Below are 15,620 nucleotides of genomic sequence, written 5' to 3' on the forward strand. Positions count from 1 at the left end.
AAAAAAAAAAAAAAAATATTTCTACTGCTCAAAATATTCCTAACACTTTTGCAGATAGAAGAATTTTTAAACAAAAGACATCTTAATTTCTTCTGCCAAATTTCAGAATTTAAGTTATATAAAATTTAAATGACTAAGAAGCAAGAAGGCAAACAAAGCAACTGTGCAAAAACATAAAGACAACATCAAAATGCTGTGATACTGAGTATAGAATCATTCAGCCACATCATTTTGTTAATCAAACAATAAAGAAAAGTTCATTCATATGATAGCATTTAACATGACAGTCCTTTGTTTTATAAGTTGTACCTGTTAATCAAATCACCACACAATATAAACAGTCTTTACAAAGCTCCTGAATATCCATAACTGCTGCCTTTATCATAATTTAAAACAGACAACCATGATACAGACTTGTACGTAGATAAAAAGATACTATCATTCAATTGTACAAGAAACAAAAAATAAGATTAAAAGAAAAATACTACCTAAGAGTTTTAAAAATCTATTAGAAATAGTATTTACTGATCAAAAGAACTAACAAATATATACTCAAATACAGGATGAGAGTCTTAACCCCAATGGACTAAATGTGAAAAAACAATAACAAAACCCTAGAGATAATAAGACATATAAAGTAAAGAATTCTCATTATGTATTTGTTCAGTATCACAAGTATCAAACTACTATTATAAGAAAACTAATCTTACCTTGCTGCTGTGAAAGTGAAATATCAGATTTATTTCTTACACGTATTAAACGACTTTGAACTGGCTTGTGTTCAACTTGCTTAACATCTTGGTCTTGCTTTTGTTGGTACTAAAGAATTAAAGACATGAAGTCATAATATCATTTTTTAAGTTACTTTTAAAAGATCTGAGCAGTTATTTACATGTTTATTATATAAAATTTGAATATTATGCATGCTTTCTAAGTACCAGATGGGAAATGGAGTACATATTACCAAAGAAAAGATATTACAAGTAAAATCTTTCAAAAGATCTGGATAATATACAGATTTCAAATATGCAAATGGTTTCTATTTCTGACTAGAGAATTCAGAGCTACTTATAAATCAACTATTCTAGATACATACATGATGGATTTAGACAGGATAAAAACTTAATTTGACTGTAAGTACTTCCATATAACTATTTTTGCATAAAATGAAAATCTGCATAATGTACTGCAATTTTCAAAAAGCTTTTATATATAATAACATCATTTAATTCTCACAAGTGTTCAGGAGGTATTATTATTCTTTGTCACTCAAGAAATGTATATTCTACCATAAGCCCCATCATCTCTTTTCCTTACTACAATCTAACCAAATTTAAAATTTTCAGTAGTAAAATTCCTTCACAATCACACATTACAAATTATGACGAATTTAGCCATTTTCTTTCTTTCCTGTTTTATGAGTCTAGTTATGAATGAGTCTCTAAGAACAGCTACCAGATACAATTTGACAGAAACTTAAAATGTCTCTGAACTCTTATCAAAATACAAGCATAGAAGAATCTGAAACCTATCCACATGGACTCAAATGTAACCACTCCAGTTCTGGCAAATACCTATTTATCTACAGGTAAGAATGAGCAGTTTCAGGCTGCAATAGTCACAACTAGCCTTACCACTGATCTTCTAAGTTTAGAGTCTTTGTTATGTAGGTTTCTGCCCTGAAGGAAGTGTTATTTTGATGTGTACTTCTAAAATGAGTACTACGACTATCTTGGGCCACTTTAACTAGAACTTTCCTATGAACCTTCCTACTGACTGCCTCCCTTAACCACAGAGTATTGTGGGGCCTCCCAGGTGACTCAGTGGTAAACAACCTGCCTACCAATGCAGGAGACTCAGGAGACGCAGGTTTGATTCCTGGGTCAGGAAGATCCCCTAGAGAAAGGAAGGGCAACCCATTCCAGTATTCTTGCCTGGAAAATCCCATGGACAGAGGAGCCTCGCAGGCTATAGTCCAGGGGGTCACAAAGAGGTGAGCACGTATGCATGCAGATTATGGAGCTAAATTGCTTGTATTCAACTCTGGGTAAGGCATTACCTAGCTTTGACTTTGGGTAAGTTACTTAATGCCCCAATACCTCAATTTCCTCATTCATAAAATGGGGATGATAATAATAATTACCTCAGTAGGTTGTTGTAAGGATTAAATGAGTTAAATATGTAACAAACATAGAACAGCATCCAGTTGAGTATAAGCACTATAAATAAGTTTATGCTATTATTATCACCAGTCTATTTTTCCTTTAATAAAGGAAATCTAAGAAATGAATTTTTGTGAAGCCATTCTAATAGTAACACTTTGCAGTTTTATTTTAAAACAGGCCAATAAATAAAGGAGAGCAATCTTTTTTTTTATTTTTTAAATATCTTTGCAGTGAAGAAGTGAAGTGAAGTCGCTCAGTCGTGTCCAACTCTCTGCAACCCCATGGACTGTAGCCTACCACACTCCTCTGTCCATGGGATTTTCCAGGCAAGAGTACTGGAGTGGGTTGTCATTTCCTTCTCCAGAGGATCTTCCTGACCCAGGGATCGAACCCGGCTCTCCCGCATTGTAGGCAGACGCTTTTCCATCTGAGTCACCAGGGAAGCCTAAATATCTTTATTGAGGTACAATTGATAAACAATAAACAGCATATATTTCAAGTGTATCATTTGCTAAATTTTGACATATATATATACCCATGAAGTGATCATCACAATCAAGATAATATGATGAATAAATCCACCAATCTCAAAAGTTTACTCATAACCTTCTGTATTCCCTCCTATAACTACAGATTAGCTTGCATCATCTAGAATTTCATATAAGTGGAATCATAAAGTATGCACTCTTATTTGGGTGTGGGTTCTGGCTTCCCTTAACATAACTCTTGTAAAAATCATCTATGTTACTGTATGCATCAGCAGTCCATGGCTTCTTCTTGCTAAATAGTATTCCATCTTATAGATATGCCAAAACATGTATATTTAACAACTTATGGACATTCGTGTGTGTCCAGTTTTTGCTGTTGTTTAGTCACTAAGTCGTGTCCGACTCTTTCATGACACCATGGATGGTAGCTGTCAGGCTCCTCTGTCCATGAATTTCCTAGGCAAGAACACTGGAGTGGGCTGCCATTTCTTTCTCGGAGGGATCTTTCTGACCCAGGGATGGAAAATTGCTATCAACATTCTTGTGTAAGTCTTTGTGTAGACATGTTTTAGTTTCTCTTGGGTAAATAAATACTTAGGAGTAAAATGTCTGGGTCATATGGTAGGTGTACGTTTTACTTTTTTAAGAAATTGCCAAACTGTTTTCCAAAGCGGTTGAATCATATTACATTCCCACAGCAGCATATGAGTTTAAGTGCTTTACACTTGCCAAAACTTGGCTTGTTAGCCTTTCTAATTTTAGATGTTCTAATGCGTAGTAGCATTTCACTGTGATTTTAATTGGCATTTTCCTAATAATTACTTGATGTTGAAAATCTTTTTGTGTGCTCATTTCTTTGGGTAAGGTATCTATCCAAAGATCTCATCCATTTTTTTAATTGGATTGTTTTCTTAATATTGAATTCTGAGCTCCCTATATATCCTAGACATAAGCCTTTTATCAGATAAGTGATTTGCAAATATCTTCTCCCAATCTGTAGCTTGTCTTTTCATTCTTTTAACAATGTGTCTTAAAGTGAAGTTCTTATTTTTGATAAGACCAGTTTATTAATTTTGTTCTTTCATGGACACAGTTTTTGGTGCCATTTTTGCCTAGCCCAAGGTCACAAACAACTTTTATTTTATTACAGAAGTAACTAACAGATATTTATTCATTATTAGTTTTTTCCTGATCTTTGTTTGGTCATAGGTCATTAATATTAAACCCTACATAATAGTGGATTCCATGAACAATCTTTATCTTCCACATTTTTGGCTTTCATCTGCAACACCCTGCAATGCTGTATAATACCATACCATGACTATTTATTGAATAAATTAATCTAAAATGAGAAACATTGTAATAGCATTATTATTAAATACTACTGCATTTAATTTAACATGAGCATTCTTTTTTTTACATCTTGGAGAGTATCCTATTTTTTCAGTACACAAGAATTCATGAATTTTAATATAATAAACATTTACTGAAAACCTACTACGCACAAACTACTAAGCTAGTTATTGCACGGGAATATAGAACATAGCTATCTACTTAGGTAACAGGCATTTTTATATACATTATTTCTAATTTTTAATTTAAAGATGAGGAAATTAAAGCTTAGAAAAAGGCTATGTATGTGTTCAAGGTCCCAGCTAGAAGTTGGATAAGCTAAGATTTATAGCCAAGTTTGAGTCAGTTAAAAAAAAAAAGAAAAAAGGAGGCAAGATTTGAGGCTGTCTGATTCCAGAGACTGTGCTCTTGATACTATACCATGCTAAGGCAATACTGTTACCATTCTGATTTAAGTAAAGTACAAGTACCATTAATTGGGTACCTGAGGAAAGTCTTCAGCGGCTTCTGATAATTTAACATCACTTTCTTGTGCTGTCAGAAGTGTCGTGGGAAGAGTAATGTGAGGATCTGGCTGCAACTCCAATTCTCCCAAACTCATTGGACCATGACTAGCACATAAATCTTCATAAACAGCATCTGCTATCAAATATGTAAACAGAAAGTTAAAACAAACTATTTCTTAAAGGAAGAAAAATTGGCTAAAATTGCCAATATTTCTCACCTGCTGAATTAGAAATAGAAATACTTCAACAGAAAATGCCTGTCACCAAGCCTTCATTGCAATTAAAACCAAAGATTATAGCAAATTCAAAAAGTACCTATGTTCAAACATATCTATGGATTATTCTAGGGTTCCAGTCAGCAAGTTGTTTATGCAGCCCCCACATGACACCCACTCTTACATACCAAATCCCAACCCTCCAGAATACCTTTTCGATCAATAAAAGTCAATAGAATACTTTCTATCTAAAATGTAATCTTAAAGCAAAGGACAATTTCCTGACTAGAAAATGTTGGTATTGCTTAGCTCTGCTCTGTAGATATTTTTCTTCAATCAAACTCCTCTTTTCCTCATTCAAATGATATCTCAATCAAATCAATAAAAAGAAGACAATATGAACAGAAACAAATATTTATCTAATAACATCACTGTACATTTATATTGCACTTTAAACTCCAAGCACTTTCACATACATGATCTCATTTAATTTGAATCTCACAATCATTCTGTAAGGTAGGAAGATCAGATAATTTTATAACTGTCTTTCACTGACAAAGCTAAGGCTCAGGTGAGTTAACCAATTGTTAAAAAATCAGAATTCTAGTTAAGAGGTATACAGCAACTAAAATCCTCATCTTTCAACTCCTACTCACTGTTCCTTATTTCACATTCTTGCTAAATCATTTTTCAGAAGATTCTGTTTTTCCTAATTAATGGTCGTCTTTTAAATATAGTACAGTATGGTCTATCTCATTTTAATCAACAGAAATAGATCTGAAGCTCTACACAAAAACTCAATTGTTTCAAATGAAATGATATTTTAAGACCCCACAGATATTATATTTTCCACTTACAGGTAGTCTGTTGAAAATTTCTTAGGTATAGCAAATAATCACTCTCTATTTTTTCACATTAATCTATATTTTTAGGTAAGTGAATGTTACTCAGTCATGTCTGACTCTTTGCAGACCCATGGACTGTACAGTTCATGGAATTCTCCAAGCCAGAATACTGGAGTGGGGAGCCTTTCCCTTCGTTGGGATCTTCCCAACCCAGGGATCAAACCCAGGTCTCCCACATTGCAGGTGGATTCTTTATCAGCTGAGCCATAATAAGTTTTACATAAAGTTATAGGAAAAACTTATAACCTGACAGGGGAAGGACTTAAGTAGGTAATTCACAGAAGAGCAAATCCAAATAACCATCAAATATAAACTCACCAGTAGTCAGTCATATGTTTATACTTTAATTGACAAAAATAAAAATGGTAATAAAAATAATATCTGGCAGGGATTACAGGGGAAAGGTTGTAATATATTACTGATAAAAATAAATCAGTTTAAAATTTTAAGACAGCAACTTGGCATAACTATTTTAAAATTTAAAATATATTTTCCCTTGGACCTGTCATTTCTGGGAAACTACTCCCTAAATATAAAATGCAGCAATATGTTAGGCTATGTTGTTGTTGTTGTTGTTGTTAGTCACTCAGTTGTGTCCAACTCTTTGTGACCCCACGGACTGTAGCCTGCCAGGCTCCTCCGTCCATGGGATTCTCCAGGCAAGAATACCGGAGTGGGTTGACATTTCCTTCTCCAATGTTAGGCTATACATGAGTGAATATTTACTCTAGCATTGTTTATAGTGGGGGGAAATGGTAATAAAGTAAACATTCATCAATAGAGCAATGACTGAATAAATTACTGGAAATCCACACTGAAAGGTTTTATGCAGTCAATAAAAAGAATGAATTTAAGTAATACTAGTTGACCTGGAGTAATTTCCACAGGGTTTCCTGGGTGAAAACAAAACGCATGATATAATCTCAACTTGAAAAATGACAACAAATGACAACAAATATACACATACCATATGTGTGTGCATATAATTATATGCAGAAGGAAAAAAACCCTAAAAGGTTACATAACAGAATCTTAACGTGTTACCTGAGATAAGGCATGAAATGGGACAGGAAAAAATGTGAGGAGGAAGGGTAGATCAAGAACACTCAAAAAAAAAAAGAATCTATAATTTAAAGTAATATATAATATAATCACATTTTATTTTTATGTAAAATGATATGTGGCTGACACATGGGTGTAAAGAAAAAAATTAATTACAAAGACATAAGACAGACTGTGATAAAAGAAAAAAATTATATGTAGAAACCCAAAAGTGTATAAACAAACATCTCCCAAAAGCATTAAAAGTGCATAATAACTTTCCACTCATAAAACACTCTCACTTAACCTTTATTTACTGACTATGCTACATTCTCTGCTAGAGGACAGAGCTATGACAGCAGACAAGATAAAGTCCCCACTCTCAAGTGAGATTACAAATCAGTGTGATAAAAGCAACATTAGGCAGGTGACATTAGAGGACAACACAGACAGACTATTTGACGGTATCTAACTCAGTGATACGGGGTCAGGCAAGGATTCCATGACAACAATCACAACAATGTTGAATTTGCTACATCACCTCTAAAAACTACACTCACTGAGTGTAATTATGTTAGTTATCCCTTTTTAAGAGAGATGGTCAAAGGATTATTCCATTCAAGTCAAATTTAATTTAATTAATTATAATTTGAAATCCCTAATAAAATCCCTAATTTTATTTTTCTAGAATACTACTGCTTTGAAAAAGCAGCCATGGCAGACTTTCAGAGAAGACTAAGTCTGCTTGAATTGCCAGTGCCAGCAGCAGCTTTGGTTCTTGCACGTCTAGTAAGTTATTCCATTTGTATGAAACCCAAAGGCACCTCAAATTCCACTCATTCTTATTTCCACCTAATTCTATCTTTCCTCTCTCCCTCAGTGAATGGAGATACCAACTATCAAATCATTTTAGCCAGAAACCTGGAGATTTCTTAGATCTTCTCTTCTTTTGCATTTCTCATATCCAAACTAAGTCTTGTCTACTCTCCTTCTCAAATGTCTACCAAATCTCCCTTTTTACATTTCCCTGCTGCTCAATAATGACTCACCAAGTTTACTATAATTGTCTCAGCTAGAGGTTCCTTGCCTCCAGCCTTAATTCTCTCCAGTCTGTCCATTGCACTGCACCTCACATATTCTTGCCAAATAAAAGGCAAATTTGATCATTTCACTCATTTATATACAATCCTTAATGGATCTGTGGATATTAAAAAACATTCAGAATTGTTAGAAATTCACAAATGACTTTTCCATGGGAATAAATATAAAGCAAGATTGGAATTATTTTCCATTTACACCCCAATAAATCTCTACTATCTTAGAGTAAATCCAAAAACCACTGGATGTTATCATCTACACTACCTAGTTTCTGCTTATTGGTCCAATTTCATTACATCCTAAGCTCTGAATCAGTAATAAAGTACTTACATTTTCCTGCTTAAGTTTCTTTGTTTTTTCAATTTTATCCCTTTGTCTTATTATGTATTCTGCCACGAAGGTTTCTCCTACACTTACTACATAGCAAATGCCTATTCATCACTGAGAACTCATTTCAAGTAAGCTCCTCACATACGATGTCTGTCTTGATTGCCCTCCCCAGATACAACTGACCTGTATCCCCAATCCTACTTGGACTGCTTTACAATAACCACAATAACCTATTGCATGTTTTTGCTTTCTCATATACTATCTCTACGAGAGAAAAAATTCACTAAGAATAAGGTGTTACCAGGTTTTATGTTCCTACCACCTAGAATATGCTTAGAGCAGAGCAAGCAATCAAAAAATATTTTCTGAATAAGTAAATGAACAAACTGGAACATGTTTATCACCCTTCAGAGTCTGGCTAATTCCTCTAATATTCAGTTTCACATTGGCTCTTCCAGGAAACTTTCTCTGAGCCCTCATGTGTGGGTTATTCCTCCTCTGCGCTCCTATAGCAGCCTGTGTTGTTGCATTAATCAACAATATTATAATTGTTGTCTCACATTATCCTACATGAGTTTGTAAACTCTCTGGAGAGCAGACATCTATTACCTCTGTCTCTCAAAACCCTTATTTAGTACCAATACACTGCCGGGTACATGCAGGTATTCAGTGCATTTTCTGAGTAAAAGTGAAAGTGAAGTCACTCAGTCCAGCCGACTTTTTGCGACCCCATGGACTGCAGCCTCCTAGGCTCCTCCGTCCATGGGATTTTCCAGACAAGAGTAATAGAGTGGGTTGCCATTTCCTTCTCCAGGGGATCTTCAAATGAAGAGCTATAATTGGTAGTAAATCTCAGAGTCCTCAGAGTTTGTTCAAAACACCAGTTCACATTTTGGGGTTCTTAAGACAATTCTTCAAACCTTATTTAGCATCTTTTTGTTATTCAACCCAACCTGAGAGCCTCAGAATTAGAAACAGTGGTATAGGACTACGAGTTGCAAATAGGATACTTTCTGAAAATGAGCAGAGGTAGGGACAGGCAAGGTAAGAACAGATGAGCCTCTGTAAACAAAGCTATTAGAAATCAACATGAAAGGCATGAGATTAGACAGTAGCAGAAATAGTGATACACGGGACTCATTCTTCCACAATAACCATTCAGTTCAGTTCAGTTCAGTCGCTCAGTCGTGTCCGACTCTTTGCAACCCCATGAACCACAGCATGCCAGGCCTCCCTGTCCATCACCAACTCCCGGAGTTTACCCAAACCCATGTCCATCGAGTCAGTGATGCCATCCAGCCATCTCATCCTCTGTCGTCCCCTTCTCCTCCTGCCCCCAATCCCTCCCAGCATCAGGGTCTGTGCAAATGAGTCAGCTCTTCGCATCAGGTGGCCAAAGTACTGGAGTTTCAGCTTCAACATCAGTCCTTCCAATGAACACCCAGGACTGATCTCCTTTAGGATGGACTGGTTGGATCTTCTTGCAGTCCAAGGGACTCTCAAGAGTCTTCTCCAACACCACAGTTCAAAAGCATCAATTCTTCGGTGCTCAGCTTTCTTTATAGTCCAACTCTCACATTCATATATGACCACTGGAAAAACCATAGCCTTGACTAGACGGACCTTTGTTGACAAAGTAATGTCTCTGCTTTTTAATATGCTGTCTCGGTTGGTCATAATTTTCCTTCCAAGGAGTAAGCATCTTTTAATTTCATGGCTGCAATCACCATCTGCAGTGATTTTGGAGCCCAGAAAAATAAAGTCAGCCATTGTTTCCACTGTTTCCCCATCTATTTCCCATGAAGTGATGGGACCAGATGCTATGATCTGAGTTTTCTGAATGTTGAGCTTTAAGCCAACTTTTTCACTCTCCTCTTTCACTTTCATCAAGAGGCTCTTTAGTTCTTCTTCACTTTCTGCCATAAAGATGGTGTCATCTGCATATCTGAGGTTATTGATATTTCTCCTGGCAATCTTGATTTCAGCTTGTGCTTCCTCCAGCCCAGCGATTCTCATGATGTACTCTGCATGTAAGTTAAATAAGCAGGGTGACAATATACAGCCTTCACGTGTTCCTTTCCCTATCTGGAACCAGTCTATTGTTCCATGTCCAGTTCTAACTGTTGGTTCCTGACCTGCATAGAGGTTTCTCAAGAGGCAGGTCAGGTGGTCTGGTATTCCCATCTCTTTCAGAATTTTCCACAGTTTATTGTGATCCACACAGTCAAAGGCTTTGGCATAGTCAATAAAGCAGAAATAATGTAACTAAATACATAAAACAAGAGGGACAAAATAGTCCTCTATAGGCACCTTCTTTTTAGGCAACTGTGTGTAATTTCTGGTTCTATTAAATGTATTTGAGAAGGTATTTTTACCTTCTCCAAGCATTATTAAAGAAAGTAACAGTACCATGTGTCAAGCATCATGCTAACTACTTTATATGCAAGAGCTGACTCATTTGAAAAGACCCTTATGCTGGGAAAGATTGAAGGCAGGAGGAGAGGGGGACGACAGAGGATGAGATGGTTGGATGGCATCACCGACTCAAGGGACATGGGTTTGGGAGGATTCCAGGAGTTGGTGATGGACAGGGAGGCCTGGCGTGCTGCGGTTCATGGGGTCACAGAGTCGGACATGACTGAGCGACTGAACTGACTGACTGACCTCTAATAACCTTATGAGGCAGATACTGTTTGTGATAAGCAGCTTCCACTACAGCCCCCTAACACTTGTCTCCTGGTATTCAGACCTTTCTGTAGTCCCCTACTATATTATTCCAGGATTGGTCTTTGCTATCAACTGAATGTGGTAGAAGTGATGACATGTCACTTCTGACTTTAGGTTATAAAAGACACCATGGTTTCCATCTTGGGTGCTCACTGTCTCTCAGATCATACACTCTGGGAAAAGTGAACTGCTATGTCATGAGCAGCATAACAGTTAGGTTCATGTGGTGAGGAACTGAGGCATCTTGCCAACAGTCATGTGAATGAGCTTGGAAAGCAGATCCTCCAGCCCCAGTTGAAGTCCTTAGATGATGGCAGCTCCAGCCAACAGATTAACTACATCCCCATGAGAGATCCTGGGAACCATGCAGCTAAGCCACTTCTAGATTCATGGCTTTCAAAACTGTGAGAGATAATAAATATTTCCTGTCTTCATCTGCTAAACTTTGGGGTAATTTATTACATGGAAATAGATAACTAGTACATTAATATTATCTCTACTTGATAGATGAAGAAACTTGGGCTCAGAAAGATTAAGTTACTTGCCCAAAAATAGAAATCTGGAATTTAAAATGATTTCTGAAACTTCAAAAGCTCAAGCTCTTAGTCACTCTGTTATACTGACTCATCTATATACTTAATCTAATGCCACATTCAGTTCAGTTCAGTCACTCAGTCGTGTCCGACTCTTTGCAACCCCGTGAACCGCAGCACGCCAGGCCTCCCTGTCCATCACCAACTCCCGGAGTCCACCTAAACCCATGTCCATTGAGTCCGTGATGCTATCCAATCATCTCATCCTCTGTCGTCCCCTTCTCCTCCTGCCCTCAATCCCTCCCAGCATCAGGGTCTGTGCAAATGAGTCAGCTCTTCGCATCAGGTGGCCAAAGTACTGGAGTTTCAGCTTTAATAGCAGTTCTTCCAATGAACATCCAGGACTGATCTCCTTTAGGATGGACTGGTTGGATCTCCTTGCAGTCCAAGGGACTCTCAAGAGTCTTCTCCAACACCACAGTTCAAAAGCATCAATTCTTTGGCACTCAGCTTGCTTTACAGTCCAACTCTCACATCCATACATGGCCACTGGAAAAACCATAGCCTTGACTAGATGGACCTTTGTTGACAAAGTAATGTCTCTGCTTCTTAATATGCTGTCTCGGTTGGTCATAACTTTCCTTCCAAGGCGTCAGCGTCTTTTAATTTCATGGCTGCAATCACCATCTGCAGTGATTTTGGACCCCCCAAAAATAAAGTCAGCCACTGTTTCCATTGTTTCCCCATCTATTTGCCATGAACTTATTATTTTTTCAATTAACTAAATATCTACAGAGTACCTACAATTAAAAGTGTACTGGACTGTAGGTATCCAGCTAGGTGATACCATAAGGATGGGCTGAATAGGATACATGCTAATGGATTTTATTCTGTAACAATTCAGTAAGTACCTCTTTGTTCACAAGTACCAAGCAGCTCTCAAGTGATCTGTGAGAGCCATCTAGTGTCACTTGTACTTAATCACAATCTGCACAGTTAGCTGGATACAGGTATAGAAGTTATATTTTATGCTACTTTGAACCCTAATTTAAAATACTGTAAAAAATTAATACTCTTACTATGTTTATAAAATAAACAATTCAAATATTAACTTATATTTATTTCCATGGAAAATTCAGTATTGAGGGTCTCTCATTTCTGAACGATAAGGTGTTTGCTTAATATAAAACTGAGAGTCTAAATACTCTACACTAACGTATTTCTTTCTGATTTCTAGCAAATCTGCATGCCTCCAGAAGTTCTTTTCATTTAATAGACTTCAATAATGAACATGAGATTAACAATAAATGAGAATACAGTTGATTCTCATTACTCTGAAGATTTCATTTCTGCAAATTCACCTGATAAAATTTATTTGTAACTTTGAAATCAACACTCACAGCACATGCAACCTGTGGACATGCATGCATACAGCACTGAAAACCTGAATCACCCTACACACAACTCAGCAGATGAGGCTAAACACAGGCTGCTCTGTTTTCTTATCAGCTCTTATACTGTGAACAAGTATTCTTTTTTGTTGTCTATTTAATGACAGGTTCCCCACATTCTTATATATTTTGCTGGTGATTTTGCTCTTTATTTTATTATTTTTTTTTTTTTGATTTTGCTCTTTAAAATGGCCCCAAAACATAGTGCAGAAGTGCTCTCTAGTGTTCCAAAGTGTAAAAACCTTTGACGGGCCTTACAGAAAAAATGTATGTGCTAGGTAAGTTTCATTCAGGAGTGAGTTATAGTGCTGCTGCTCATGAGAATCAGTGTTAATGAATCAACAATGCATATTAAATAAGTGCCTTTAAATAGAAACATACATAAAGCAAGGTTATATATTGTCAAAAATGTTGTATATATATTAATAAATATAATAAATATAAATATAATATAAGATACAGGCTCATAGGAACCTAACCCCATATTTCCTCTAGGAACAGTGGGTCAGTATTTCCTAATTCAATGTTTCTGGTGACTCTATTATAGGACCTAAGTACTGCAGATAATGAGAATCAACTACATATACCAGAAACTGATATTCTCTATTCTGCTCTTATTCTTAAACTGTTACAGCCGAAAGTTTAGTTAATAAAGTTTCAGAATAACACTGAGTGCACTGAGTTCTGAGTCAGAAACTCCTGCAGCATAAAGAGTGAACGTCTACAGTGTTACCGAACTTAACACTGTCCTACACAAGATGTGTTCTCTGATAGTTCTCGTGTGCTAGTTATATTTTTCCCAATATACATTAAAACAAATAATATCACTACTAAAAAATCTTAAGTAGACATACACATATTACCAAAACTATCTCATGCCCCACCCAGAGATTCATGTACCAACACTGTTACATGAATCACATTTGGGGAAATATTGCTATATATAGAAAAAGTCATTATCAAACTTTTCAATTATGAATACCCTTTTAAATAAAGAAGGTTTGCAAGCTTCTACCTGAAAACAGTTATGCTTTTCTTAATTCAAGTAGGAACACTACTGTAGATTATAATACAAAACAGAATACAGCATTCAACATGAAAACGGTACAAACAGAGTGTGATGGGATTCAAAGTAAATATTCTAATCACTACATCAGGAAGGAGTATTTTGGTGGATACCTGCAACTGTGTCACATTGCTGAGATGATGGCTTAAGAGCACATTTCTCATCTGAAGACTCTGCCTTAGCCACAGGTTGCTGCACATACGCGGAAAGTCCCATGAAGATGTTCTCTGCTGTTGCTGCTGGCAGCCTCTGTCCTTCACTAAGCTCACCCACACTGTTTTCCAAGTCCTGTAAAAAGTAGAAACCATTGTTATAAACATCACATTAAAATCAAGTCAAAACAAAAAATATCTGTCAAATGCAGGAAAAGAGACACAGATATATAGAACAGACTTTTGGACTCTGTGGGAGAAGGCGAGGGTGGGATGATCTGAGAGAATAGCATTGAAACATGTATATTATCATATGTGAAACAGAGCGCCAGTCCAGGTTGGATGCATGAGACAAGTGCTCAGGGCTGGTGCACTGGGATGACCCAGAGGGATGGGACGGGGAGGGAGGTGGGAGGGGGGTTCAGGATGGGGAACACATGTAAATCCATGGCTGATTCATATCAATGTATGGCAAAAACCACTACAAAACTGTAAAGTAATTAGCCTCCAACTAATATAAATAAATGAAAAAAAAATCTGTCAAATGTATCAGGATGCAGACCACCTGATTGCTAGAAAAGTATTTCAGAAAGTGCTTATCAAGCCACATACACATTACATGAAAGTTAGTTTAATAAGATACCTAAGTGGAGGCTTTGTTTTTCTTATGAAGTATTTTTTATGAAGTTAAATACCAATTATCTGTTTATTCAACCTCCAAAATAGACAGCAATAAAACACACCAGAAAATTTTTATTATTTAAAACACTAAATGCTGGCACACAACCTAAACTGTTTATACAGTTTAAAATTAGAAAATAGAAAATTTATCTCTTGTTCTTTCTGAATGAAAATCAGCTAAAGTTGTTAGAATGAAATTTATAATGAAACACTTGCTGAAAATGTACAAAAAGTACAAATATGCTTCTTTACCAAATATATAAAGTAAAAAGTTTAAGAATGATGTGTTAAAATTCTTTCTGTGTTAAAAACTAGATGACCTAATCACGAGCACATGTTGTGACTTGGAGATATTCTAATTAATGAGTTTACTAATCAAGAAGTGAATAAAAATTCCAATATATGAAGGCCCTAATTTTTTTATTTAAAAGGAGTTTAATCTCAACCAAGGGGTTTTTTTTAAACTAGAATATATGAACAAATCACTACTGAAATATCTTTGATGACTGTTGACTACAAAATAAAATCTAACTGCCTAGCTCATCATTCACAATTTTCTACAATTTACCCTAATTATCCTCTATAGATTTATATTCTGTAATCTGACTTTTCTTAAAGAATATCAATGGCTCGACATCCTTTAAACAGGAGAAGATTGTTTTTCAATTAATATGAAATCCTTGAAGATTCTTGGGTAAAGTTTAGGATGACAGCTGACACATTTCCTTAGAAATATTTCACAGGACCTATATTACTCTACCACTACCATATAAATGTTGTGCAATATACAGTACCTTCTCTTTGATGAACCAATTTTCAAGGGTACTTGAAATTGCTAAATTATCTAACACCTTAATACTCTATGGAAGATTTAGCTTCCCTATTCACAAAACGCTCTAATACCACATA

At 36.0% G+C, this 15,620-nt stretch overlaps 1 protein-coding gene across 7 annotated transcripts in view; it reads right to left on the reverse strand.

The window, feature by feature from the left end:
- The window catches only part of KIAA0586 (KIAA0586 ortholog), a 114,712-nt gene that overhangs the window by 26,268 nt on the left and 72,824 nt on the right, over nucleotides 1-15,620 (reverse strand). For 4 of the 7 annotated variants that reach the window (XM_043919336.1, XM_043919338.1, XM_043919339.1 and 1 more), the window contains 3 exons: nucleotides 13,992-14,166; nucleotides 4,491-4,648; nucleotides 711-819 (listed from right to left, as the gene is read on the reverse strand). In XM_043919336.1, coding sequence (XP_043775271.1) covers nucleotides 711-819; nucleotides 4,491-4,648; nucleotides 13,992-14,166 — 442 coding nt within the window. The remainder of the gene's footprint in view (nucleotides 1-710; nucleotides 820-4,490; nucleotides 4,649-13,991; nucleotides 14,167-15,620) is intronic. The other 3 variants (XM_043919340.1, XM_043919337.1, XR_006343881.1) reach the window with 2 other exon arrangements.

The sequence above is a fragment of the Cervus elaphus genome, chromosome 12 (assembly GCF_910594005.1).
Source record: "Cervus elaphus chromosome 12, mCerEla1.1, whole genome shotgun sequence".
Classification (NCBI taxonomy): Eukaryota; Metazoa; Chordata; class Mammalia; order Artiodactyla; family Cervidae; genus Cervus; species Cervus elaphus.